At 37.4% G+C, this 27025-nt stretch overlaps 1 protein-coding gene across 1 annotated transcript in view; it reads left to right on the plus strand.

Moving 5' to 3' along the window:
* The first annotated feature begins 929 nt into the window (after positions 1-929).
* Positions 930-27025, plus strand: part of LOC100889340 (arrestin domain-containing protein 3) — a 32493-nt gene continuing 6397 nt past the window's right edge. The window contains exons 1-4 of the mRNA XM_030977353.1: positions 930-1011; positions 6673-7413; positions 25607-25741; positions 26538-26776. Coding sequence (XP_030833213.1) covers positions 7296-7413; positions 25607-25741; positions 26538-26776 — 492 coding nt within the window. The 5' untranslated portion in view covers positions 930-1011; positions 6673-7295. The remainder of the gene's footprint in view (positions 1012-6672; positions 7414-25606; positions 25742-26537; positions 26777-27025) is intronic.

A 27025-nucleotide genomic window follows, 5' to 3' on the forward strand; every position in this document is an offset into this window, starting at 1 on the left:
TTGAATCATTATTGATAACATGCAATGGAATCTTGATAATGTGGAGTCTTAAGTGGCCCTTGGAATCCTTCTGAAAAGTGCTTGCCTACGTTATACAAACGTCTCATTACAAGGAGCTGGACATATCCCAAGACTGAGAGGACAGGTTAAATGTACAATTCATGTGCACTATTTTATTTATCCGGTTTTGTTTTTGTTTTTGTTTTTGTTTTGGTTGGGGGGTGGGGAGTGGTTCTGTCAAGGAAAGTTTGTACTTCAGTTCTCCCTTTATATTTTACGCCACAAGGATCCCAAATTTTAAATAATTATTAGGTAAAAATGTCGACACTAGCGTGTGTTTATTATATAAATATAAATACATATATATATATATATTACACACGCTAGCTTCATATATGACTAAATATGTATATGTATTTATGGCATTGGGGATTTATTCTTTGTCGTATTCGTATTCTCCTTCTTTTTTGTTCTTTTTTTTTCCTTTCTCTCTTTAGGGGGATGGTTTAGGCCCATGACGTAGATATGTTTCATGTTTTATTTAATTAGAATTTTGTTTTCCAACAAATTTGTGGATTCAGTCCCTACTAACTAAACCTTTGAATTAACCATATTGCAAAAACAATAAGACATTATCTCGGTCTCGAGGTCTCGAGCGAGACTAGTGGAACATAATGACTTCCTATCTTAGGAAGACGTAAATGCCATGTTAAAACCGCTGGCGCCGTGCCCGTAGCCTTGCAAGATAACGCATACCATCTACAGCAGACCTGCAGTGCCTGGAGTGCGTTCGCTCTTAGACACCAATGCGATTTCCCGCTCTTTTGATAATACATCTTTACACGAACGCTTACATCTCATCACGCACGCATAAACACACACCCGCACGCACGAACGCAGAGGAAAAAATATACACACCGCACAACTCGATGAAAGTGAAGGGCGATAGACCTTTTAAGCTTTGCGTGTTATTCGCGAACGGGACAGCGAGTTGGAACATTGAAGAACAGGGTAAGTGCATATTACACTAGCTTGTATCTGACTCTAAAAGTAGTGCATATTTGAACGGTCGAAATTTGAGCCTCTGCATTGTAATGCTTCCCAAGAGGAGAATGACTTGAAGGGCATCGATGCATACGACTAAGACACACTTATTGCTCTAATGCAGGGATGGGTGTGATAGTGTGGTCATTTAAAGGAATTCGAGAGGACTGGGTAGGTAGAATCTTTAATATCGCTTTGTTATTTGCAATATATGAGCTTTTTGAGTGTGGTAATATTGCTCAGTTATTATACAGACTTTTTAATTAATGATATCTTATACATATTCAAGATAATGGAGCTACTTTTCCATAATAGTTGGGCTAGTTTTTGGTGTTTCTGTGTCTGTGATACAATTGGCTTTTATATCATTTGATAAAGAAAACACTCTATGATCTCATGTAATTGATCAAATTATGATGAAAAGAATATGTTTTGTATAAAGAGGAAAGAATGTGAAATTGTTTATACAATATATGTTTGAATAAAGACAAATTTAATTAGGTTTAATAGTCAATCAAGACGGGCCCGAAATATTCTATCCCTCAAGTACAAATGTAAAATATAAGATGAAAATATGATATTTTGTATATATCATGATACTGAAAATATTTAATTTTTGTCTTCTTCCAAATTTCGAAGTTCACGCCACCTTTACATCTGTTCACCCCAAAGCCCTTTTTGTAGTAAATGCACTCTCCTGCTACGCTACTGTCGAGAGGTTTGATAAGCGTATTCCCTCTTCCCAGTTATTATAAAAAGTCGTGTGGTTATATATTATGTTTTATTCATAAATTGGACTATGAGAAATAGATTAATGGCTTTGGCCTTTCTTTCGTCTACCATGATGATACAATTCATATATCCTCACTTAAAGTGTTCAGATTGTTTTCCCCTTCGTTTTAAGAATTTATATTGAATGAATTAAAACATAATGATTGCCATGCATATTTATGTGGATATATTGGGTCAATGGTCATAATGGTATCGTAAGAGCCAAAACGTGGAAAAGGTATTGGTTTGGAAGTGAAAAGAAGAAGTTTACTGTAAAAGGAAGGATGAAAAGGAAAGTGGAATGAGAGAAAGGAGGGATACAGGTAATCAGAGATGTCCAAATAAAGATAGGATATGCATGAAAACTTGTCGGATTACTTTAATTAATAGGCTCAGAGTAATAGGTTAACATTTCCTATTTAGTATTTCACTAAAACATGAATAAAGTTTCAAGGCAACAATACAGCTGCAATAACATGTAACTCTATAACTTACCCGTAAGTTAACCAAATATGATGTCCTATTTTCATCAGTATCAGAGTGATGGATTAATATATCTAATCCAGTCTTTCAATGTCATTTTCATAAATATTCAATGCAATTACAACAGGTGTTCTTGCATGTAGCTATGCAACTTTAAATCGTTCGACGGAAATTTGACACAATATCTATGAAGCCATTTTGCTTTTGACGCGTGTGACTGCAGGTAGAGTGTGTTTGTCATACTTTATTCATATAAGTTTAGATCATTCATCATGATAGTGAATGAAGGTAATGTCAAACAGGTGACATGCTTTTCCATGTCAACTTGCCGGCAGGTGTTCCCTTGCTCTATTCCAGCAGCTTGACTATTTTTGTTGAGAAACGCCACGAGCGTATGAATTATATATGGCCTAGTGGAACGAGGTGGTAAAGATATACTCCCTGCGGAAAGCAAAAAAATGTGGTAAAAAAAAACTACATTTTCCAGGACAATAAATAAGTCTAAAGTGCTGTAGTTGTAGAAGTGTTAACCAGCACTTCTACAATTTCTAGGTCTACAGATATCCAATCTATAATTTCATATATTTGTTGACAAACTATATGCTGTGACAAACAATTATGATTGGGTAAGTTATGTTTGCATACTTTTGGATGTGTTTGGGTTCGTTTGGGCATTTTGTTTGCTTATGAAATTTAACAAAAACTAGTTTGAGAAAATGGTCACATATTTGAACATGTGCTACTAAAGAATCTGAGGAGCTTGAATAATATTAAATACATTTTTCATTTATATTGAATATTTATATGTACAATAACGCTTGTTTCTTTTGTTATGGTAAATACTTAAATCTCGAATTACAATTGATTAATTTCTTTGGATAAATAGGCCAGGAAACTGATCACCCATTACTGTCATTCGAAGAACAGCCACTTATTTTCGTTATGATACTTCAATATAAATAAATGCAAATCGAGCCATCTTGCGATTGTTTGACTTCCGGAGGCCTAGATTTTAAGTCTGGGAACAACGGACGATTGGCAGTGAGTAATGGTTCTTGATATTGGAGGTGCAGGCACAAAAGGGGTGACATATTTCACCCACTTCTCGACCATTAAAGGAGATTACACACCATCAATTTATCATTCTGATCGATGGTTCCGTTCTATTTAAAGACTTCCCGCTCCGTCTCCATTCTTCCCGCAGATGTTTGCGCTCAATGGAAAACTCGTCCATCTGACAACGCCATGACGATATCATATAAGTATGGGTATAGTAGTCAATAGTCTATCAGGCTTATGCAGGTCAAAGGGGAAGTACAGACTTTGAATGTCCTCTTTCTTCTTTTTCTTCTTCTTCTTCTTCTTCTTCTTCTTCTTCTTCTTCTTCTTATTCTTCTTCTTTCTCTTCTTCTGATTCTTATTCTAGTCCTCCTCATATTTCTTCCCATCCTCCTGATCATCCTCCCCGTCCTCGTCCTTTTACCTCTCTTCTTCATGTTATTCTTACTTTTTTCTTGTTTTACTTTATCCTCTATGTTCAAAAAATTAAATTATTCACTTTTAACATTTAATGAATAGAAATCGATGTTATTCTGTCAAATTTATCAAAAATGTTTGAAGTTTTTTGCAAACATCCGTTCTTCACGAGGCGTCGATTTACTGACAAAGGCTCCGCGTCAGATTCCCGTTGCACATGGAGTGTAATTTAGAGTCCATTGTTAACTGTGCCTATTAACGATGGGAAGGCATTGAGCCGTTATGCAGGTAACTTGATGCATTATGTCAACAGTTCATTATGCATTTTCTTCACGTATGATGTCATTGTCAGATGGCGCGTCAAACACCACACCAATCGCTGACACAGTCCTAAGGAGGCCTCATGTGTAGCCAATGGACGTTTTGCCCTGTCTATCAAAATGGAAGTTATAGGGCGCATTGGTGTTAAAGGGTAAAACAAATTGAAAATGTTAAGACGTACCTTTAAAAAATATGTTGTACGCGAGATAGCTCAGTTGGCTTTTAAGTGAGTCGGACACGTTTAAAAGGCATTAGTTCTGCTCTGTTTATTTCTGACCGCGCTGCAAGAGATCAATATTCTGAAAATAACCAACTCGAAATTCAAGTCAAATACAAAGCGGTGCTTCTACCAAATACATGTATTAGGACAAGTGGTAGGAAAAGGTTGCAAGGTGGATGATTAAGGTGTCTTACAACGCGTTGCCCGCTGTCTATGGCATAGTGGCATATGCTATTCTTTCACCTACACACCCATTACGGAATTGAAACGCATTTAACAGGTGCACATACTCAAACCTTAATGACTACATTATAGGTAATATAGTTATTGTCGTATGCATTGGAGCTTTAATTAGTACAACAGGTACATACTGCTCAAGGTGTGACGAACACTAGAACATTAAAATGACTGTGATGTTAAGGTCCTTGGGAAATTAGAAGTTGAGCACTGGTAGAGTGCCCGGCCCCCCACTCAGTGTTATTTAGGGTACGCATATGCGTGTTCCCAAGGACCCTCCTTTTCAGCAAAAGTCCGGTGTGTAAAGTCAATACGGGTCGACCTTTTTCTTATGTTATACGAGCCTTTTTCAGCACCCCCCCCCCTTTCAGCAAAAGTCCGGTGTGTAAAATCAATACGGGTAGACCATTTTCCTTTGTTACGAGCCGGAGGGTTTGGGAACACGCATGGTATCCCTCCGTTCACGGAGTGGGGGGGGGGCGGGGTAGAGTGTTGGGATATTGTTATGGTAAAGATTAGATGTGGTAAAGATGCGGTAAAGTTTTTTTTTTTTTAATGGCAAAAGTTTCCTTTCTATTTCAATTTTCTAAAAATATCACGGAAATTACAGTAGACCAATAGCCGACGAGACCAAATAGTCGAGAAGGTCTACGAGACAGATTGCTCACAAGACAGGGAAAACAAAGAAATACATTGGCAGATGTAGAAAAATGTCCCGCAATAAAAGGGAAAATCAAAGAGGAGACATGAGTGGGACAAACAAAAAATTAAAAATTCCTTGCTGAACATGCTGGGAACCTGAAAGAGAAATGCAAATAAATTCAGGTTAGAATACGTATGAAATGAAAATGGACAAAGAAAAAAAAGTTTCTCAGTCAGTCTCGTGCGAAGTCGGTCTCATGGGTAGGAGAAACAGAATTACAGGATGGACATGCAATGAAGTCTGAAAGTTAAATTACAATGTCATGGCATTCTTCATCATCATTATGAGTCTAATAATTATTGTATGTTTATTGTTATGTATAAATATGTGACCTTGAGAAAATGTGGAAATTTGCTTTAAAATTGTGTTGACTGTGATATACTGTAACACAGAGGATACAAAGTTCCAAGTACTGTACGTCTACTCTGCATGCGTGCCACAAGTACGGACGTGTGTATAACGTGTCATCATCGTCAGTGTATATCCAATTCTCTCTAATTAAATTGCGTAGACTAGATTATTTGGCAATGATCTCGGTTCATTAAACTATCGTTGATGTATGTAGGGAAAGAGATGATGCAGTAGAGACAGTAGTCCTTCGGTTGTAGTATAGGCATATCACTTTTGCTTGAAGTTTTAGCTTTTACAAACAAGGATAAGGCTTCACATTGAGCATTTTCTTTGTGTTTTTGTGATGTATGCATTTTTGAATCAGACGTTGCATTTTAGATATGTTAAAGGTAAAAGCATGTCCTATATGTATTATATTTTTAAACTCTTCATTTAAAGGTGTCATATCACCGTATATCATAATAAGTAAATCCACCTAGTTTTAAAATGGACTGCAGATGATACAACAACTGTTCCTGTGAAAATTCCCCATGGTCCATTTCTAATGCTATAACCGGGTTCCGAACTATACCGAACACTACACCTGGCCCTAACTCCTAGCCAAACATTATTTAAACTGTCATGAGGGACATTTTTCTTTCCGAATAACGAAAGTCAATCTAGTAATACCACTCCAATCGTATTCATCTGGAAGGGAAATTATGATATATACCATTTACATCATTTGTATATGTATTTCGACATTTTGTCTCATGTTCGATGTTCTGTAACCAAAGTCTTCCAAACTGAATTAAAATTAAATAGTAAGTTGATCGTTTGCCACATACCAACATACTGCCATTTTGTGTTATAAATGTGGATGTCCCCCTCTCTATTTTGAAAACTGACAGAATGCAGTTGGATGTTTACTAACTTTCTCCATTAACTTCCTGAATTTTAGTACTTTAATATATATCAACATATCAACTTGATCACCAATTGCAATTTTTATTAAAGGATTTATCTTTTACCCTTTCTCAACAGCTCCATCCTTAATATTCTGGTTTTCTCTCCCTTATCTATACAGGCAAGTTCTCTTATGGTATCTAACAAGCAGACCTGGGAAAGCTGTTAGATACATCTAATGCATGAGTGGAATAAATATACACTGCATCTCGTCAACGACCTACCCACTCACAGCTAGCTAGCTCAACAAACTTGGAAATATCAATCATTAAATGAATTCCAACCTACCCCAAAAACTAGGTCACCATCGTCGTGTTTCTAAAGCGAAGTAAACATCGAATATAAACCCGAAATAAGGGGCATCATCGTTGAAGGGAAAAAGATAGCTCCGCGGGGATACATGCTCCAGAGTTCCAAAGTACAAACAGTGAGAATAAGCCGCTGCTAAAGAGAGATGTGAAAGTGTTTTCGTAGAGTGCGTCGCTTTAAAGGCATCCAGCAGACACGTCAGCCATATAGGAAATTTTCGTGGAATATGTTACAAGATCACCCGGTAGCTTACACCACGGGGACCGTGTATTCTTCACACTCACATTACCAGAACGTGCCCATCCCATTAAGCCAAGCACTGCTTCGACATCTTCCGTAGATAACTTCCAGACGACACAGCAGGCAACATCAGTTTTTTTTTCTCTCGTTCTACACGCTTCCTGCCAGTGGACAGGGATATTAACGCGTTACAACATGGGTAAACTGGTAGCTTTTCAAATACATTTTGACCGGCAGCATGCCGTATACTCGGCGGGAGATCTCATTTCGGGATACGTTCAAGTGGATCTGACTGAAACCAAATTTCTGAGGGGTAAGTACAAAATCCCTTGGGCTACCATTTTTGTAATCTTGTTATCTTTTTATCTGATCTTAGATCTTAGAATCATATTACATGTTAAAATCACCGAAGCATACTCCTGTTGTAATGTACTTTAGAAACAGTATAAACAGGAAATGATTGAGAAGCTAATTTTACCGCTAAAAATGTAAATAAAAAATACCCGAGGTAGGGTACGTAAGTTGTACTTCTTGATATATCCCAACAAGAGTTTATATTTCTCTGGTTAATCATTCCGCGATGAAAATGTAGCATCATTGTTTTTAAACTCAGACAATTATTTGTTTCGTCATTGCGTTCTACAACAATTCTTTATCACCTATAAATGTACTCGTCGGAAATATACTTGTTTAGCACTAGTTTAAAGAAAAAATTAAATCAGATTATAAAACCAGATGATTAAAACATTCAGCATTGAAATGTTTTACCCTGACTGTAATTATCTTTAACAGAAGCTGTCCATGACCTGTTAAGTTGGCAAAGTCCTTGCCCTTTGCAAAACATGTAGCCTATATATATTGCCTCCATATCATTTGCCACTCCCACAGGACATTGTTTAATTACAATCTACCATGCATCGAAATAGAGCATGACTGATTCACTTCCCACTCAATCTTAATACGGGGAAATTAAAGAGGAGAAAGAAGGGACCAATAAGTGACGCGTTTATTATCCCATCACAGAGCCGTCGTCTACTTCTCATTAGGAAACGGAGGGAGGTGGCAGAAATAATATTATTGGAAGGCGTAATTAGGCCTTCACCGTTTGACCTGCATTATACGTGTATGTACATTCGCGAGAGACAATAGCATCTGATGGCGAAAAGGGTTCTATGGAGGGATTAGTAAGAGGTTTTCTTAATAATCCCCCATTCCTCCCATGGGTCGACCATTTTATCTCATTTTGATAGTTAAAGGTTCTTGTCGAGTGGCGACACTAGGAAGGTAAAAGTGAGCGGGATTGGGGGAAGGGTGGGTTGTAAAGCAAGGGATTTGTTACAGGTGAGTATAGGGAGGATTTTACCCCACCCCCCCCCCCCTGCATAATTATCCCGGACAACTATCCCCGGGAAAATACGTGCTAGGACAACTACAGAACAGGAGAGCAGTTGTCTCGGAGTAATAGGACATTCGTATATGTAGTTAACTTAATGCACAAATCTTGCGAACTGCATACATTACAAGCCAAAATGTTTGTCCTACCTAGCAACAACTTATGTATGCAATTTGAATTTTGTCCATTGAAATACAGTTTCATAACAGGTGTATGAAATAATTTGTAACCTGGTACTTTACACAGATTTATGCATTAAATTTGATTACATTACGAGAATTGTCTATTAAGGTAATTCTATATATGGAAGTGGTTCCCATAGGGTAGTCACCATCCTGCAAATGCTGGGGACCACATGGTGCTGTAATTTGAGTGGCTTGGTAATATCCTCATTCTCATGATCCTATCACTAATCCTCTACAACTTCGGTTCATTCTGAGATATTAATTGATGTTACTTTCATACATTGCCGCATTTGTTTTTATTTGATTTTATTTCTGCATTTTTTCCAAATAAAATATAACTGAATAACAAACAACATATACATGTAAGGTATAATACAACATAAACAAACAATAATTTCTTCATGTCAATTTTTTTTTACATAATGTATGTGCATGTAATAACGAAACTTATTATTTTCATAACATAATATCATAAATTTAAAGTATTATCCGAACTATTCTGTTGGAAAAGTGCAGGAGACCGCAATCATAAGCAAAGCATTGATAATGGGACAGCTTAACTAATTTATCGTTTAACAAATCTGTTTATGCACGCCTCTCCATGGCTGAATATACCCTTTCAAAATATGCAGGATACAATAGCCCCAGCAGTTCATTGCTGCATATATTTCATAATATCATATTCAGGAAATCATGAACATCTATTATAACCATATATAATTTTAAAGCCCCACTGAACTATTTTGGCCTTTTGGATTAGACCACTGTGCATGGTCACTGACATGTGGTTATTTCGTCACACCAGCTCTCAATTGACATAAGAAAAAGAGGATCATGGGGGACCAATTGTCACCGATTAGGCATTGTTTGCTATATAGAGGGCTCAAGTAGCTATAAGTAGTGCAGTGGGGCTTTAAAGGATGTCTGTATTCTAAAAGTACGATTAATCATGTACGGGTTGGTATATGAGTAGATTGCCAGTCACTGATTCACATAGTATATATTTTTCATTAAGGGGGACTGAAGAGTTGCCGTATGGGCCATTATGTTTTAAGGATGTGAAATTAATGTGATTTGTTAGTATGAAGGGTATGTATGTTAACTGACGAATTGTCTTCACTGCAGCAGGAGAATACAGCCTTTTCATTTATAAACGTTGGGAGAGATCAAAGAAAAAGAGAAACAAGGTTAAAAATCATACAGAACAGTGAGTACAATTATCGGTATACATAAACTGCATGGGGTATGAATAGATAAAGGTAAATAGGGTGTAGATAATAACATATACAGAAGTATAGACGGAACTTAAAAGAGGAAGAAGAAACCCACACATATACACACACACACACACACACACACACACACACACACACATATATATATATATATATATATATATATATATATATATAAAGAAGAAAAAGGGGGTTAAGGTATTTAACTGCATACCATAAGATTTGTTCTATATGTTTACCTCTTTTTCATTTGCATGATTGTTTTTGTCTGAAAAAATATCATATTCCGCAGACAAACAAATTCCCAACGAATCACTTTCATCTGCATTTTAAATTCCACTTTCCCTTCGTTCTGTCACTTGCATACACATGTCATATACATCAAGCATGTTATATGTACATCTGAAAGGGACACACATTGTGCAATGACGTGGACCTTGTAAGGAAAAATCAAGTTTCACCTTAGGCGTTTCAAAGAAACACCGCAGAGCCTCCAGAAATTCAGGAATAATAAATAATATCTCACTTGTTCCTTTCCTTCTTTCTTTTTAAAAAGGCAGCCTATAAATTATGAAAGGGGCAAAGTGTGTGGTTCTGCATGTATTCCCGGAGCGTCAACAGATCTCGCGTTCCGTCTCGTTTAAATGTCATATTTGCAATTCATCGAGTCTTAACCGCTATCTTCGCGGGTATAGTCCGGTATTGATGAGTGCCCTCGTCAAAAGCAGATACTCAATGCATATTGCATGATACGCAGCTTATGGTTAAAGTTCTCCAATGTATCGAACTTGCGCGTGGTGGTGACATGCATACTGCATAGAACGTTTGATAAGATGGGTCCTGTGTGCATCATTGCCAATGACGAAAACAATTGAGGATTAGCTCGCTCATAAGTACCTTTCAATTCAGTTTAAGACGTGATCAGTATATGCAGAGAAAATGTTCTTTGAAAGAAGGTTTATCTACTTTGTTGTTTTTGATTTTAAGGTGCTGAGTAGGCGGGTATATTAAAGAAAAGACAAGTCTATAGGTATGTCAATGAGAGAGAAATTGTTTATCCTGCAAATTTCTTAATGTAAAAGTACTACCAGCGTTTAACTTAGTAAAAAAAAAAGTAGTAGTAATGGTAGTAGTAGTATTAATATGAGGTTTTTTTAAATTAAAAATAATAAAAATAAAAATAATGATAATACTATATTGATATTAACTTTCTCTCGCTCTTTCTATCTAACTCCTTTTCATTCTAAAAAAAGAAGAAGAAATGATAGCGTTTTCACCACTTTGAGGTTATCATTTCTCTGAACGGTACGTGCTCCGTTTGCGCTCTCTCACACTCTCTCTTCTTTATATAGATTTTTATATATCTCTCTCTGTTTCTCCTTCTCCTTTTCTCTTTCCGTTTCTCTATGTCTCTCTCTCTCTCTCTCTCTCTCTCTCTCTCTATTACTCTTGTATCTTTGGATAACGCACCTACAGTGCCACAAGGGCGTACATCCTGCCTCTCTCGCTGGCGCACACCCTCTATCTCTGTCTGACTCCGTCTGTCTCTCTATATTTAGAACTGAAACAATCCTAGTTTTGGGTGAAATCGCTGTTTCTTTCCTTTCCATACATAAAACTGAGAATAATGTAGAGGGTTTTTGACGTTTCCATCATATCAAGTTTATTCCCTGTTGAGGTTAGTGACATGCCACTGTCGCCGGCGAGCCAACTGAAGACATTTAATCCTTCGACTCGTTTGACGTGGTGCGTGTCCAGCAATGAGCTATACATCTTGGTTCCCATGGTAATAAGTTGGTAGATTGATGGGAAAGCAAGAGAAATCAGGAAAGGAATGAATAAAGTGGTGTGAATAGACAATATAATACTATGGCACATGCCTACGGACCTCAATCCGAGTAACACGTATGAAATCTATCTATCTCTCTCTCTATAAATACCTCTCTCCTTATCTCTATCCCTCTCTGTGTCTCTGTCACTCCGTCTCCCCTCTCTCCAAACGTGGGTTTGTGTGTGCGCGCTCGCGTGTGTGTATACACGAAATGTGATATCAGGTTCCTTATTTGTACTGTAGTATGGAAGATAGCAAGGGTTAAACATAACACCTCTGACGCGATTCGAACTCGGATCTGTGGCTTAGAAGATAAGATTACCAACAGGCCGAAAAGACCACTGAAGGCGATACCAAACTCAGTTGACTGACACATAATTCGCCTTTGAATGTATTTATTTCATGGTAGTTGCTTCTGCTCTTTAGTATTTATTTCTCCGTCTATGTATAGATCGAGTGATGTGGTTCGTTTTATCAAACTACCCCGTAAAATCAAATGCCGATTCCGCATATTTTCAATTTAATACCTTGTGTAGTTTTCGGCCTTAGGCCAACCTCCTGTGCTATTATATTAACTCGCAAACATTGCCTCGGATTCTGAAACAAAATCCTGGATTTAGCTCATGCTGCAATCATAATTATAAATCTTAGGGCCATTCAGGATCGCCCGTCTGATTATCAAGATATTTATGACTGGAAGTCGAAAAAAAAAAAGTCGTTTTCCTAACGGTTTTTTTTACACTACAGTATATGGGGGCAATGCGTATGGTAAAACCGATCACTCAAAGATATTTACTTTTTGAGGCACTTCATGATTATTTTGAAGCGCAATTGTTTTTAGGGCTTCAATCTCACACCATATCACAGACACTGAAAACATGTAGGGCCGTGCATCTCAGATTTAACATTGTTAAACGATGCCTTTAATACAACCACACCGCCAAACCGACCCAAGGCCGACTAAAAAACCGACCAAGTTTGGGCCATCGGAAGTGATTTATTTTCTTTTCTCGGTCTGTTGTCGATCTGGTGTCGGTCTCGTTGGCCTGACTGGGGTATATGAAGTAGTGTATCAGCATAGTGATGGGTAGCGGATGGTACAAATCATGTATGCTGTTTCACAACAACAACAAAATCCCTTCTTCTTTTTAATCATGTACTATACTTCATAATAAAACACTATCCGTTAAATATAATTCATAGATTCTGATTAATAATGTAAAAACAGGGGTATCTACTTATCCGTTCGGATTTATTCATACTCTTCCCTTCGAGGTTAGAGACTGACGTCCCATATTTGTGTTTCATGTTGAATTGTTAATGAAGCCGACCCGGTAAATGATTAATTCATGAAGTTTTCCATGTCCTTTTCCAAGACTAATCAAGGAAATGGTATGAAATTGAAACTTTTAAATGAAAATTATCTTCATGAGATGGGTTTTTCAAAGCGCACGATATACTAATTGAAAAGATAGCAAGCCTGTTTGAAATTGTTTTGATATTGAAAACTGTATTAATGAGCTTTTTAGAATTAAAATGTAATATGCGAGTAAAGATATGATGACTTCGTAAGAAACTACATAAGATATCAATGTTCTGTATACATTGACTGGGAATCTGAATATGTATCATCTCGTGTTTGTTTGATATTCCACTAACAATAAGACTTGTAAACAGCTGGGGGGGTATTCAGTATCACTTTTATTGTTAAAAAACAAAGGGAAACACAGAATACGTCCAGGTAACGTGTTTAAAAAATATTGTACAGGACAAACAAAATTAAGACATATAACGTAGTTTACTACAATGAAGTATACAATAGACATAGGCCCTATAAAATTATTTTGAACAATTTGTTTATTTATTTCTTAAACCTTACTGCTAAGAAAGCATGTGTATGCTTGTAAGCAGTCAGATCAAACAAACAGACAAACAATTGTTCAAAATACTTTATCTTTTAAATTTGAACATAATTAGGATAAGCTGGGTTAAAATAAAAGTTTACATCTTTTTAAATTCAATTCAAGACTATAATATTGCAAAATTCAATGTAATGTTTTGTTATTTATCAACTTCAAAGAAAAATATTGTTGGTTTGGGTAGCCAAAAGTAAACATTGCCCTAATAATGCTGTTCATGATTTTTTGTTTTTTTAATTGTAAGTTCTTTTAGCAAATCAAAGTCAACTGCTTACAATTTTGACTAAACCTTTTTTGCACACATTTGTCAATACATTAACAGAAAACAAAAAAGACTGAGGCGTGTTTTTTTTTGCGGCGGTTTACCGCGTAATATTACCGAACGACCCTTAACTATCAGGGTTCAGGCATTTTATTTTATGATGCTTTTGCATATTGACCGGTCGTCTCTAAAAGATACATCCATGGGGAATCGTATTGGGACGTTTTTAGACATGCAGAGGCACGATAGAGACGGGTAGTGTACGGATCACCATGGCATGTATACCCGGGGGTGTGCATGACGTCATTTTCCTTTTTTAAAACTGGTGTAAACAAGTCATTCTCCTCTTAAAAACAAAATTCCCATTTTCTAAACGTACCTGCATTAAACGGCAATGTACTTAGCTCCTGCCACGACAGTTTGACGTTTGTATCATTAGTTTCGTATTTGTTTTTATTTCTGCATTTTTCCAAATACAATAACTGAATAACAAAGAAAATATAAACGTAAGGTAGAATACAAAATATACAAACAATAACTTCATGTCAAATTCTTAATCACATGATTATAAACATTTTTTTTTTCCCTGAGTAGTCATGCGTCCTATAGTATTAGGAAACATACTTGTACCACTCTATTATTTCTTTTTTCTTTCTTTTTTTCTTGTTTGTAATGCAATGATTTTCAAAGAGATATTACAAATGTCAGTACATTTATAGCCCTAATTGTAAGATGTATTCTCATTTCTAAAGAGTCGCCTTAATTAATTTAACTCCTGATTGTGGATTGTGTATTATTAGATTTGAGGAAATCGGATACATCATAAGATATAACTGGCATTATACATACATACTATATAAATTATGATAAATGTTGTTCCAATACTACAGCTTCGGCATATCTCGACGAAGGTCAACTTACAGAATCACTTGGGTGACAGAAATAATGTATATAGTTGTCTCAATATTGTTTAAATGCTATTTCCTGTTGTTAATATTCATCACAGCGGCAATATTTGGTTAATATCTTAACAGCCTTCGAAAGGCGGTCAAAAAGCGGTGAGCTATTAAAGGAAGAAGGTACCCAGTAAGAAAGTCGATTTTGGCAATTAACCTCTCTTGGCCGTAGTCTCCTTAGGCTAATCCGGTGTGAAAATATAGATCGATCCGAGAAATGCAAATGTAATGGCCAGAGCTGAGCTGGAGGAGGAATGACCTGCCACCGCTCCTGTGGGTTCTGAGACCATCTTCCGTCCGGTTGCCAGGGGAGACAGGGATGAGATTGGAGAACAGGAAAGATGGAATGAATCTTTAGAGAGAGAGAGAGTGGGAGAGGGAGAGGGAGAGGAATTAATAGAAGCTAAGCGAGAAAGAGAACAGGGATAAGAAAGGGAAATGGAGGGTTAAATAGATATAATGAAATATTATGAAAGAGAAAGAGAAAAAGAAAGTAAGAGAAATAGAGGAAGATACAAAAAATGAGGGAGAGAGAGAGAGAGAGAGACGGATAAACAAGCAGGTATGACAATAAAGATAGTCAAATCAACTTAAATGCATAAATATTCAGGAAGGGGCTAACATGTAGGTAAAAATGGTTAAGTGAATGGAATAGAACAATCGAAGAAGTGATGGAGATGACAGAGGTAAAAAGGACTATGCAACTGATGTGACGACAGGGGTAATAAAGGGTTAACATTTGAATAAAAGACAAGGACTGGGGATTCTGGCAGAGAATCAAATGAAAAGAAAGTTAAGATGAAAGCTAAATTGTTAAAAGTAATGTAGGAAGAAAGAGAGGGGGAGATTTAGAAGGAATGGGTAAAAAAAAAAAAAGGGGGGGGGGGACAACTATACAGAGTACAAAGATATTGAGAGGAAGGGAAGAGAGATGCCCAGAGAGAACGTTTGAGAGAAATAGAGAGACTGAGATAGATCACGGAAAGTAGAAGGAACATGAGAGAAAGAGATTTATGTAGAGATGGTGAAAGGAATAACAAGGAAATCATGACTGCGCATAATTTGAAGTCGGTCATTCGATGATTTAGTCCTCTTGGGATATGTGAGATGCCCCTAATGCGGGGTTCATTTAACAAGGTCAGTGAATTATTAAACACCCATGACGGCTCAAGAAAATGAGAACGGTCGCGTTATTTGAAAGGGGCAATACAACATTAATGATTGTTGGATAATAGGTTTACGTGAAGCTCATATCAAGTAATGCGATGTAAACAGATGTCAGTTAATGTAAACACGTACGAAGGACTTATCCAGGCAATTTCTTCCTGTTTCACGGAATCGCATGACAAGTGTTATCCGAACTGTTTTTAATTCAGCAAACCAGGAACATATTGCAATTGTTAATCGCATTCAGTTGGGAGTTTGGCTTTCTAATATTATTAAATCAAAAGAATAAACTTTCGATTGCATACGTATATCTAAAATTTGGTCAGACTCTTTTATTTGCGTCGGGGATAAACAAAAGATATTAATTAAAACAGAAAATGATATCGCAATTTTTGATAAAGCATATAGAATATCAACCAAGTAAAATAGAATATGAATACTCATTTTACAAGTACGCAACGAAGCAAGCATATCGTCAAAAGTATTGATCCTAGAGCGAACGAATATATCTAAATATTTCAGCCAAATACACTTAGAGTCTAATGTTTTCTTCAAAAATAAAAACGATGTGAAAGCAAATGTCATTGTATTGTATGTACACGTACATTATGGCCTCATAATGAAGGCGTTATTGCTCCAGAGACTTGGGTGGACTATAATAATTACTTATGTCATATTATATTCTATCCCATATGTAAATATATGACTAAGACATGATAAAGGTGTGTTCTTGGAGGGATTTAGATGTATTCCAGAACTTCGAGGGGTTTTATTAATTCCGCGTGGGCCCCATTCATTCATATTGGTGTCGGCTCGACAGAAGATTAATCGAGTAATTTGCTACGTGGTAGCCAATGCCAGATTAATCAGGGTGAAAAAAGTTCAGTCATGAAAATAATACTGACATGCAATAAATCAAGATGCTCTACGAAGAGAAGAGGAAGAAGAAAGGCTGTATTGAAATGGGGTATTGGAGGAGATGATACACTAATAAAACAGAGCAAACCCTTTTTGTCTTGATATCTCTATCGGTGAGGTGTCGTGGTATTCACTTGACTCTCAATTCCATGACTGAGATGACCGAATAACTACTACTACTACTACTACTACTACTACTACTACTACTACTACTACTACTACTACTACTACTACTACTACTACTGCTGCTGCTACTACTACTACTACTACTACTACTACACCTACTACTACTACTACTACTACTACTACTACTACTACTACTACTACTACTACTACTACTACTACTGCTACTACTACTACATCTGAAACTAATAATGGTAGTAGTAGTAGTACTACTAGTAGTACTATGTCGACAATTGTCATAGTATTGACAGTACATGTACTTCTACTTCTACGACGATACTCAGCAGGATCCATAAGAAGTATAGGTTGAGATCGAAGTAGATGTTAATATATCAAAGGCCTTTATATTGTATGGCATTCTTGAAATATTAAAATGAGTGTCGCAGAGAAATACTGCTACTGACACACATCTCATACATTCGTAATTTTGTTCGAATATCAGGTCCCAGGTTGTCAATGAAAATTGCATTATATTAAATGTACCAAAACAAGGACTTCGTTTCACGTAAACAAGTCCTTTGTCAATTATTCATTTATTACATATTGAATCATAACATCCGTACACTGGGCCCCCAAAAAACATATATCAGAAAAAAAGTTAAAACTAACAAATTTGAAGTTCATCAATATTTAGTTCTTTTATATCGCATCTTCTTGCTTGGTGTATCCAGGGATGTTGTATGGTTTTACCAAACTATAAGAAAAACCCTTGATAATCATGATGTCCATTTTGTAGCAAAATTTCAGCGTCTTGTCCCGATCCCCAAAAATTGGAGATTGATCATTACAAATGTATTTGAAGATAAATGCGCGCTAAAGTATGTATTCATATTAAGTGTTTTTTTTTAAATACCAAATTAATGTGCTATGCATCTATTCACTATTATCAATTCACATTCTCTCTCTCTCTCTCTCTCTCTCTCTCTCTCTCTCTCTCTCTCTCTCTCTCATACATAGTTTTACTGTCTCTCTATTGCACATTTACATTGTCCGACCCATTTCTCCTTGCTTTCACTGACTTTTATCGTTTGTCTGTTTTATATTGCATTTATTCCCTCCGAAAAAAATTGTTGGCACTGCATGAAAGTAATAACATTGGTTCATTTTGCTATGTTGATGGATGGATGTTCACCTGTTAGTAAGAAAAACGGGTATTTTGCGCATTGAAAGTGCACCACATGTTTACATAATATGTGAAAAATGTTGAGTCCCGGTACTTGTTTTCATTCAATACATTGGCACATGCTGCAATGTCTGGAGAACGTGTATCTCACAGTAATAGAATTAGCACATCAAACTGTGGTCGTTTTTTTGTACTGTTCTTGCAATTGAGTTAAGTTAAAGGAATGTTATTCTACTTTCAGACACATTCATGTTTGCTTCTTTTAGAATCGCTTTAATTTCATGCACATGTCTAAATAGGCTATTGCATTCATTTTTTAATATTTACGCGACATTTTTTATACGCAAAAACAAAGAATATTCTTATAATTGGCATTGCTGTCAATGTTATCATCCTTCTCTCTAATTATCTCTTTATCTCTCTATTTCTCTATCTCTCTCTCCCTCTTTCGCTCTCTATCTTTCTCTCTCTCTCTCTCTCTCTCTCTCTCTCTCTTTATATCTTTCTCTCTCTGTCTCTATATCTACATATCTTTCTCTCTCTCTCTTTCGCTCTCTCTATCCTTTTCTCTCTATCTCTCTCTCTCTCTCTCTCTTTCGCTCTCTCTATCTTGTTTTCTCTCTCTCTCTCTCTCTCTCTCTCTCTCTCTCTCTCTCTCTCTCCATCTCCTGGTAGTATTCTGCGATAGTCCCTGCATGTTTTATTAGCGTCAGCGTACTCCGTGCACCTGTCTTCATCTATGCTAATGAGGCATGCCGGTGATAGAGCGATTTAAAGGGTTTACGGCTTGACACCCATGCACACCTCTCCACAAAACTCCCTTTTCTTAACATCCCATCGTGGTGTTTTAGATTAGACCTGCTATTTTTGTATTCGTTTTGTTGGCAACTCTAGTCATTTATTTCAATTGCCATGCATATTTACCTTTCCCCGATGCTTTTGGATAAACGTTTATAATTTAAAGAAGAAAGGAGAAGTGAACCTATCGCTGTTTGGCATTCTTGAGGTTCTCTTATATAGGGGGCTGCTGGTTCGAGCAACAGTCAAGGGTTATCTGTTGATAGCTGAAGAGGCTATCGTTAGCAACTATACAAAATGCAGATATTGAAGGTGTAAACGTTTCGTTAGAAATGGGCAATAGAAAAAACGTTATCCCATAGCAAAACGCCCAATACACTCGGTTGTATTCCAAGTAGCATCTTTCTCAAAGAAATATAATGTAGGTGAGTGTAGATAGAAATAAAACAACAAAATGAAAAGTTTACCCGTAATGACTGTATAACTTCTTCTATAGACAAAGAAAGCGTACAGGGAATGGGATAACGAATCAAATTTTCTATTGATATACTCTCCCTTGGTGCCTGACTAGGAGAAATACGTTAGACAGCGGAACAGACACGTACTATACTTGAATTCACGAAGACGTTAAAATAGAAATATGATAATAAGGAGAAGAGTTATTTTGAGCTGCATCAAGCAGGCAACGCAAATCGTGCCTTGCTGCTTTTTTATCGTGATAACTTCATCAGAGTCCCGCCGCTATCAATTTATGTGTAGGATGCGAGGTCGCTGAGTGACATCACAAGAGAGATGTCACCGCAGCTTTGTGACGTCATATCGCGAAGCATCACGTGGTTATGTCTTGTGTAGCACCTCTGTGGTAGCACCCTAGTGGGTTGCATCGTGGAGTTACTAGTACTCTATGGTTCAATTTACAACCAGTGTAAGTGTGTGTGTCCCGGGCGACGCTTTGGTTGTGTCATGTGTGTTGTCTGATAAATGGAAGCATTTGTGATTATAGGTTGTAAGTTGTCGTTCCTTATTTATGTAGAACCTGTCAACAACAACAAAAGTTTGACCGTATATTAAACTCCTTCATAACCCATAGAAAAAGAAGGGATCGTCATAAGAGGATGGGTTGGTCTGTTTATGGTTGACTCTGCTGTGCACTTCCATATCGGCCCATGTTCCGAATGTTCACCCCTTTCCGATGACGATGTTAAAGACCCATGGTAGTGGGATCTCATGGCCAATTTAACACCAATCGGGTATTTACCCTTAGCAGGGGTTGCCAATCATCACCCGTAATTCGACCAAATTTGGTGGCAGCAAATTATGGCACAGTTTACATAAATAAACTAGCGTAATGATGGGGTGCAGTTGCCCCCCCCCCTCCCCCCCCCCCCAAAAAAAAAAAATCTTACGTGGTTTATTTCAAATTCGATACCAAAGATTTACAAATATTGCTTTATTCAAAGACATTTTCCGGGGTTTTCGCTCACTTGTTTTGTTAATCATAATTTTATACGCGTTTGTTGAAAAACGTTCAATTCCAAATTTATAGTCAGGTGGTGATACGGATCTTTTGTTTGCCCCCCAAAAGGTTTTGCTTATTACGCCGTTGCATGGATACAGATTAATGTGTTGGTTTTTAGTCTGTTCAAAGGCGTAAATAACCAGATAGAGTGAACACAATTACGCACACACACTGATTTAAAAGGTTGAAATACATTCAGTTTGATATTAATGTGACAATAATTCAAGCCGATATACCAAGCAGCCATATTATGGTGCGTGCGTGTTTATATAACGTACACGATCATGAGTAGATATGAAAACACTACTTCTTGAGCAACAGATAGGAAATGCATTGGGTAGGCCTCTATAGATCCTCATCATTTTGTTTTACCTCAACCTCAATACGAAAAAAAAAGGATATACTGCGGGGTGGGGGCAAAGGGACTGCCGCCCCCTACACTCTTTCCCCTGATAAATGGAATAGTAATCTGGCCTAAATGTTAGCATTGATTTCCACTGTAAATGTATATTATTTATTAGCACGATCGCATACACTTTCGAAAAATCAACTCAATGGCAATATCAATATCCTGCTGAACACCCCATAGATATTCTGTTTAGATTACGTCATTCTAATGTTCGCACATTTCAATAAGTAATTGACGAGTGTGACACGATTACTTTTATGTACTTCATGATCAATCTTTCGATTAACTTTCACACATTGTCTTTGACCGGTTTCTTTCTCAATGCAATTGCATGATCAGAACTCAACTATGTCTTTAACTCAAATACAGGAAGGCCGTGTATACAACGTGATGATAACAATGATATCAGTTCTTAAGATATCAGTTGTTAGTCGCCATGCAAGGCAGTTCTCAGCACTGCAAAGCTCTCTCTCTCTCTTCATCGAGCTGTTTGCGTAGCCGAGATTACTCTCCGACGTCTGCAGATTGTGATTATGTTTGCTCGCCAGATGCATTATCTCAATCCAATTTTAAGAAACCAGTCAAAAATGTCACCCCCCCCCCCCCCCACACACACACACCACCCCTACCTTCTCTTTCGCGATGATTCTTTCTTCTTCTTTTTTCCTTTTTTTTTCCAGCAGCAGCGGTTCGGGAGGGGGGCTTGGTTGCTAAACCCCCACAACAAAAATTGTCTTGATTATGAATGAATTTAAGCGAGGCACGTTTAGAAAATGAATACAAAAAATCCCAAGCCACCACCCCAAGCCCGCATAATCTCCATAAATATTATTCTTTACGAAAACTGCGGTTAGGTTCTACGACGCATAGTGCTCCTGCGGGACTTGCTCTGCAATTAATAATCTGCACGATACGAATTCCTTGAATCCTGAATTTAAATCCTTAGTAACCCTTACCCTATAGCTCAAATATAATTGCAAACCTAATCCTATATCCGTGACGTAACAAAGCCTGCAGAAATTGTCCGATTATTCAATTGTAATACATGTACCTGAGTTGTTTAGTGATGCTTTCTCCCCCTCATATGTAACATGGTGTAGTGTCATCCCTTTTAAATTCCCTTCAGTTAAATGATCAAAAAAGCAGCAAAGATTCGATACGCAGATTTTCTTGTTAATCACTTTTTGTTAATGTGTGATCTCAAGGTAATAGTAGCCAATGTGAGACATTGTAATATTTCTTATGGCTCCTACGCCATTCATTAAACACTTGCCGGACATTTAACCAGCTTATTACATTTCAAGAATGTTAGGAAAGGAAAGCGAAGTGTTTTTCTTTCTTCGTACCCGTCTTAAACAGATGAGAAACTGTTGATAACAACTTCCGTCGTAGTCTGACAAGAAGTTTGCCCTCAAACATCATTGTTTCCCCTTTTCGTCCATCCATGATAGTGGAGTAGCCTAGGTTCGGCAGATGCACTGAGGGCATAATCACACCCAAATGGCATGACGAGGTTAGAACCACACTGCCACCATGAAACTGCCGTACTTGTATATAGGAGGCATCGGTCTGTGCAAATAAAAAACGCTACTGATCGACATGAATCCTATCATCTTTTGTTCATGTCCCTTTTCGGCTTTCAATCTCTCCCCCACCCCATCTCTCTCTCTCTTCCTATATCTCTCTCTCTCTCTCTCTCTCTCTCTCTTAGCCAATTTGATTTGGGGACACGCGTCCAAGCCCCCTCCCCCCCCCCCCCCACCTCGCAGCTACTCCCTTTTAAAAGGCAATTGTCTACATATTCTAGACTCAGAACATTCTAGCCCCACCTGGTGGGTGACAGATCGCTGCATCCGAGCTCGCAATAATCGTGTGGTGATATACCGCTAAATCGGGCACCATCATGAGAAGGAAACGCTAATGGATGATTTTGTGACAGCCATAGCCCGGGGGAAGGTAGAGTGACAAAGCCCAAATACACCTGCACAGACAGTGGGGTGACAGTTTGAAGGTTTAATGCATAGCTATATTTCTATGAATAGATATACAATGCCAATGTGATTGCCAGTAGGAATCCATTATGTCAGTGTGAATCTCGTCACCATCTTGAATTATGTTCTTCAGCGCAATGCAGTGGTTATTCATGTTAAAAAAAGAAAGATACGAACCGAAGTTATTATGTTTCAAAACCTATAATATGTTTGTACTTAAGTTACCTTTAAATGATAATTTTGTAATTTTGTCTAACGATACAGGAAATAATGAAAATGAAAGATTCATTAGAAATAACGTCTAGCCTTTTTCAAAACAACTTCAGATAATAATTGCAATTTTTAAATTCCGAAAACTCTAAATATCTAAAATCAGATGGAATTTAACAAAAAATGTGTGACCATTAATTTCGCAAATATTTATCAGTTGACATTTTCAATTAAAAAGTATCAATAGTTGTCAGTTCATTTCGAGAAGAAGAAAAAAAATGTCCATGCTATTCAAGACAGCTTCAGATATATTATTAAAACTAAAGTAACTATACATCTACCATAGATCGTTAAAAATAGGTCTTCTTTGCATATTACACACTGCGGGCTACTCAATGCATTTAATTATCAACCATTTTTTCTCTTCAACCATTCGATGTAGTCAAGACGGGGTATCAATAACAAGTTACAATAACTGTTATACGCTACTAAAATTGTGGTATTTGATTGGCTGAGAGCGAATTTTTCATAGAAAGATAGCATTTGTTATTGATAGGAAGTTTTATGAAACAGAACTTATGATGGTCAGAAGGGTTGACGAACTGTGGGAAGATCGCCACAGTCCTCAACTACAACAAACCCGTTGTATTTTATTACCCCCTGATGATGTAAAAAGAATCATGTGTTGTTGGGCTTTTTTTCTTCTATATAATATATTTTTTGCCAAGAGGGGTAATTTTATATTTCCCATCGGGAAAGACGAGTTGGAAAATTATCCCTAGGCTAACAAGCATCCCTAAAAAGAAAGAGTATGGCTCATTTGCCCCTTCTCACCCTTGCCTATTTGCCCATGGTGTAATATATATAACATAATAATTATAAGATTTTGCCAAAGGGATGTACACTTCCTTTAAAACCTCTCAATGACAAATTATGTCAGCCCCCACCCCCCCCCCCTCTCTCTCTCTCTTTTTTCTTTCGCTCTTTCCCTCAAATCCTCTAAAATGTATGCTATGCATGGCACGCACTTAATAGATCACTCTGATACTGTTACTCGGTGGTGTTCTCATGGCGGGACAGGGATGTCCGACAGAGATTGTCACGCGCGGGAATTTTTATCTCCGCGGGAACCAATGCAGCCGGCCATATCCCCGGTTACGGTATGCCAGCCCCGGGATGATCTGTGCTTTTATGTCAAATTATGCTGTCATGTCAAATTAGTATTCACGGGTTTTTAAGAATTTACAACATTTTGTTTTTATAAAAATAATATCTACCTCAATGCAGTATAAATAATCCTACAACCTATTCTACAAATAGAAAAATTGATCTCCGTCTTGGATATTATCCTATAACTAAATTCGCTGTCGTTGTTGGTTTTGTTTTTTAACATTATTTAAATGAGAAGATTTGGAAACTATTTAGTCAAAGTGCATGAAGAGGGGAAAGGGTAGGACATGCCCATCTTCCCTTTTTCCCCCAAATGATATAGGTCTGGGGTATCATCAACATTGTTGAGATATACGCTTGTCCAAAAGTCTGGCATTGAGATTTTTCACGTTGTATAGATTGTATAGAGAAAATGCATAAACCCTTTTTATAGCGAAAGCGAGAGAAAATTTCAACAAGTCCGTAATCGTGGTAATCGAAAATCATTACATTTGAATTTATGATAATGATCTGGCATAGGGAACTTGCGTGACTTGTGCGCTAAAATATCCTCGACGAAGAAAAAGCTTTTTTATCAATCGACAGTGTGAACGGGTTTCATTGACAGTGTGAACGGGATTCATTGACAGTGTGAACGGGTTTCATTGACAGTGTAAACGGGTTTCATTGACAGTGTAAACGAGTTTCATTGGCAGTGTAAACGAGTTTCATTGGCAGTGTAAACGAGTTTCATTGGCAGTGTGAACTGCATGTGATTGTGTCTGTTTCATTAGATACAGTCGTGTAAATGACACTACCTAGTAACGAGACCCTGGGAAATACACGCTCCACGTACTCCGCTCCGCCCGAGTAATAGTCGCATGAATGCATGCATCATTTGGCTTCGGTCGACCCTGGAGTACAGTTGAAGCATCCAAAATGGTGCTCTATATGTTTCACTTCTTGCTCTTGAATCGTATCGGTTACGATGATGGGACAATGACCGAGTCATAAAAGGATTAGGTCGTTCATTTTGATTTTTTTTTTTTTGATTTTTTTTTTTTTTTTTTTTTTTTTTTCGGGGGGGGGGGGGGGGTAAATATTAAGTAAAAATGCCATCAAGCTTCATGATTGCATGATGTGAATGCAGATTATTCGATATTTATGTAATGCATTTTTTCCCCAAAGAAGAACCATACCTTATTAAATTAAATCTCTCTCCATCTCTCTCTCTCTCTCTCTCTCCCTCTATTTTTAGGTATATACATGCAGTTTGTTGGGCGTGCGATGGTTAGCTGGACTGAGATCGAGTCACGTGGCAAGTCAAAGGTCACCATACCTTATATGGCGGGAGAGTGCTACTTCGACCAAAATATTCAGATACTTGGAAAAGGTAGAGTAAAATCATTATTTGTTGTTATTTAATATAAATTATTTTGTGGCTTTCCAACTGTGTGAAGCAATACGTGCAAGATGGCACAGCGTTCCCACTGTCATGGAAAATCAAAGAATGTCATGTAAAATGTAAAAAAAAGACTCCCAAAACTGAGAAAGACATGAAAAGTCTAGTGAATTAGGAGGGTAGGCGGAGGCCATCACAAACATGGGTTAATATATTATGTATTCGAAATGGTACTTACATATGTACCTGGTCATGGAGAAGGGCAAAATTAATCATGGAAGGAACCCTATTATCAATGTGAATTAGTAAATGTGAATTGATTTTGTCATAGAGTAGGGCGAATTCATGCCTTGGTGAAAGGGAGTGAGGGCACAGTACCTAAATCTCCGGCAAAACTAATTTCAGGTTTTTAATTTGGGCTTTAACATTCACGAAAAGGAGCTCAAAGAAACAACAAGGCAATTTAATTTTCTTCTTCACACAACTTTCTTCTTTACAGAGAAAAATATGATTGGAATTCTAAAACTTAATAGAACATTTATCCCCTCCAAACCCCCCAAAAATCGGTCCAGAGGAGAATACACCCAATAAGTAAACTTGAAATTCAATGTTGACTTTGGTTTGTGTTTGACAGGTTAAGGCATAACGAAAGGAACATGCACTGTATAAAACGTTGTATTCGCCACGTTGTAATTCTTACTTTCACATTATAAGATAATCCGTTTCTCTCACTTGTAAATATAATCATCTTGTTTGTTTGTTTTTTGATTAAATCTGTATTTTTCAGAACCATGCGAAGAGAATTACGACCACCAAATACCCCTTGAGACCGGCGATCATCGATTTCCCTTCGAGTTCCAGCTCCCATCCCGCGTCTTGCCGTGTTCGTTCGAGGGAACCCTGGGCTACTCGAGGTTCTTCGCCCGAGCCGTCATCGACAGGCCTTGGAAGTTCGACCACGTCACCAAGCGGGCTTTCACCATCTCCGGCGTGTCGGTCGACTTGAATAAAATTCCAAGCGGAATGGTAAGCGTTTGCAGCACACGAGGCGTTATTTGCTGACGCTTTACTGCGTCAGGGGCTGGTGCGGTCTTTGATGAGCCAAATGAGAGTGTTATCGCTATAGAAGTGAATGCAAAACGACTAGTACAAATATACTAGTCGTACAAGTATACTGTGGATTGCTGGCGCAAGTACTAAATCAATGTCTCCACATGCTTAAGTAGGAACTGATGCCTCCGAAATGAGACCTCGTGTGTAACAGACGTATAGGCT

This window comes from Strongylocentrotus purpuratus, unplaced genomic scaffold (genome assembly GCF_000002235.5).
Source record: "Strongylocentrotus purpuratus isolate Spur 01 unplaced genomic scaffold, Spur_5.0 spur5_scaffold_9, whole genome shotgun sequence".
Classification (NCBI taxonomy): Eukaryota; Metazoa; Echinodermata; class Echinoidea; order Camarodonta; family Strongylocentrotidae; genus Strongylocentrotus; species Strongylocentrotus purpuratus.